Here is a 1320-nt window from a genome sequence, read left to right on the forward strand (position 1 = left end):
AAGACGTAATCATATTTCTTGNAAAAATGAATTTATCATGTTTTGCCAAATTAAAACGTTAACAAGAACCTCATAACAAATTCATTTATTTTTTGGCGCAATGTATAACATTACTTTTTTGCTTCAATAAAAAATTGTAAGTTTATAACATATGTTACCAACAGCATATAAATCTCTCTCTATTAACAAATAAAACACAATTGCAAATCATAAACTGTTTTTCAAAAGTATTTTATTAACATATTATTAAAAGGCGTTTAGACGGAGCCACATAATCAAATGCTAAGACCTTTCCTTCGTAGTCCTTCTTTTTATCTGACTGTTCATTTGAACCACCTCCTACCACATCTCCTACTTTGATCCACTCATCATCTGACTGACTCCACTGATATGCCTCCACAACGTCCATTCGCTTTATCATCTGTATCTGTCCTTCTTTCTTGCCTTTAGGATATTTTAACAAATAAATGCTAATCCGATTCTACAGGATGTTGGAAATAATGAAAAAATTTCAAGAAGCAAATCTAACTCAAAAAGGATGTTAGGAGAATTTAAAAAATAATTTATTTAAAAAGAACCAGGAATGTTAAGAGCATCAGGTCCGGGAAGATCATCCGTTTTTATATCTCCAATTTGAGCAGGAAGCGAACATTTTGTGATGGATTGTTCGTAAGCATTGAGCATCTCATCATCAGCCATTCGAGATGGTTCTTGGGTAAACATTCTCACCACTCCGTCACTGTTGTTAGATGTAACGGTTATACAATATAAACTTCCTTTGTTTATTTTATTATTTGCAAATCAAACTTAAACAGTTAACAGACGACTATAAAAAATACTTAACATGCCCAACAGGAAACTTTAAAAATAAGCATTGATAAGTGCAGACGGAAGAAGAGAGTGATGATATGAAATTCTGATGGAAGAAGTACAAAAAGCTAACAGTTGAAAAGTAACAAATGTCCAGGAATTGAAAATATCCTGACAGAATAAATCAAAGGTGGAGAAAAACCAAGAACAGAAAAAATCCAACGCCGATGACATAAAAAGAGATCTTGCAACACACCTCTTGGATGAATTAATAGAAAACAATTCTTTTAAAGCGAAGTTCAAAGCTAAAAAATTATAAAATAGACTAATTTTAGTGAAACTTCATGACAAAAAGGACAGAAATATTATTAAAGATTTAAGCTTAAAAAACATTGAAATCTGCTATAACTTGAACAAAACCCAAAGAGAAGATAGCACTATTCGGCCTTTGCCCAAGTTCACTATTTGGTACATTTCTAATATATATATATATATATATATATATATATG

The 1320-nt window shown here is 31.1% G+C and overlaps 1 protein-coding gene across 1 annotated transcript in view; it reads right to left on the reverse strand.

Moving 5' to 3' along the window:
- The window catches only part of HELRODRAFT_67216 (hypothetical protein), a gene marked incomplete at both ends in the record, with an annotated part of 9530 nt that overhangs the window by 2154 nt on the left and 6056 nt on the right, over positions 1-1320 (reverse strand). Inside the window, 2 exons of the mRNA XM_009024296.1 lie at positions 241-444; positions 579-739. Of these exons, the coding sequence (XP_009022544.1) occupies positions 241-444; positions 579-739 (365 nt within the window). The remainder of the gene's footprint in view (positions 1-240; positions 445-578; positions 740-1320) is intronic.

The sequence above is a fragment of the Helobdella robusta genome (assembly GCF_000326865.2).
Source record: "Helobdella robusta unplaced genomic scaffold HELROscaffold_4, whole genome shotgun sequence".
Classification (NCBI taxonomy): domain Eukaryota; kingdom Metazoa; phylum Annelida; class Clitellata; order Rhynchobdellida; family Glossiphoniidae; genus Helobdella; species Helobdella robusta.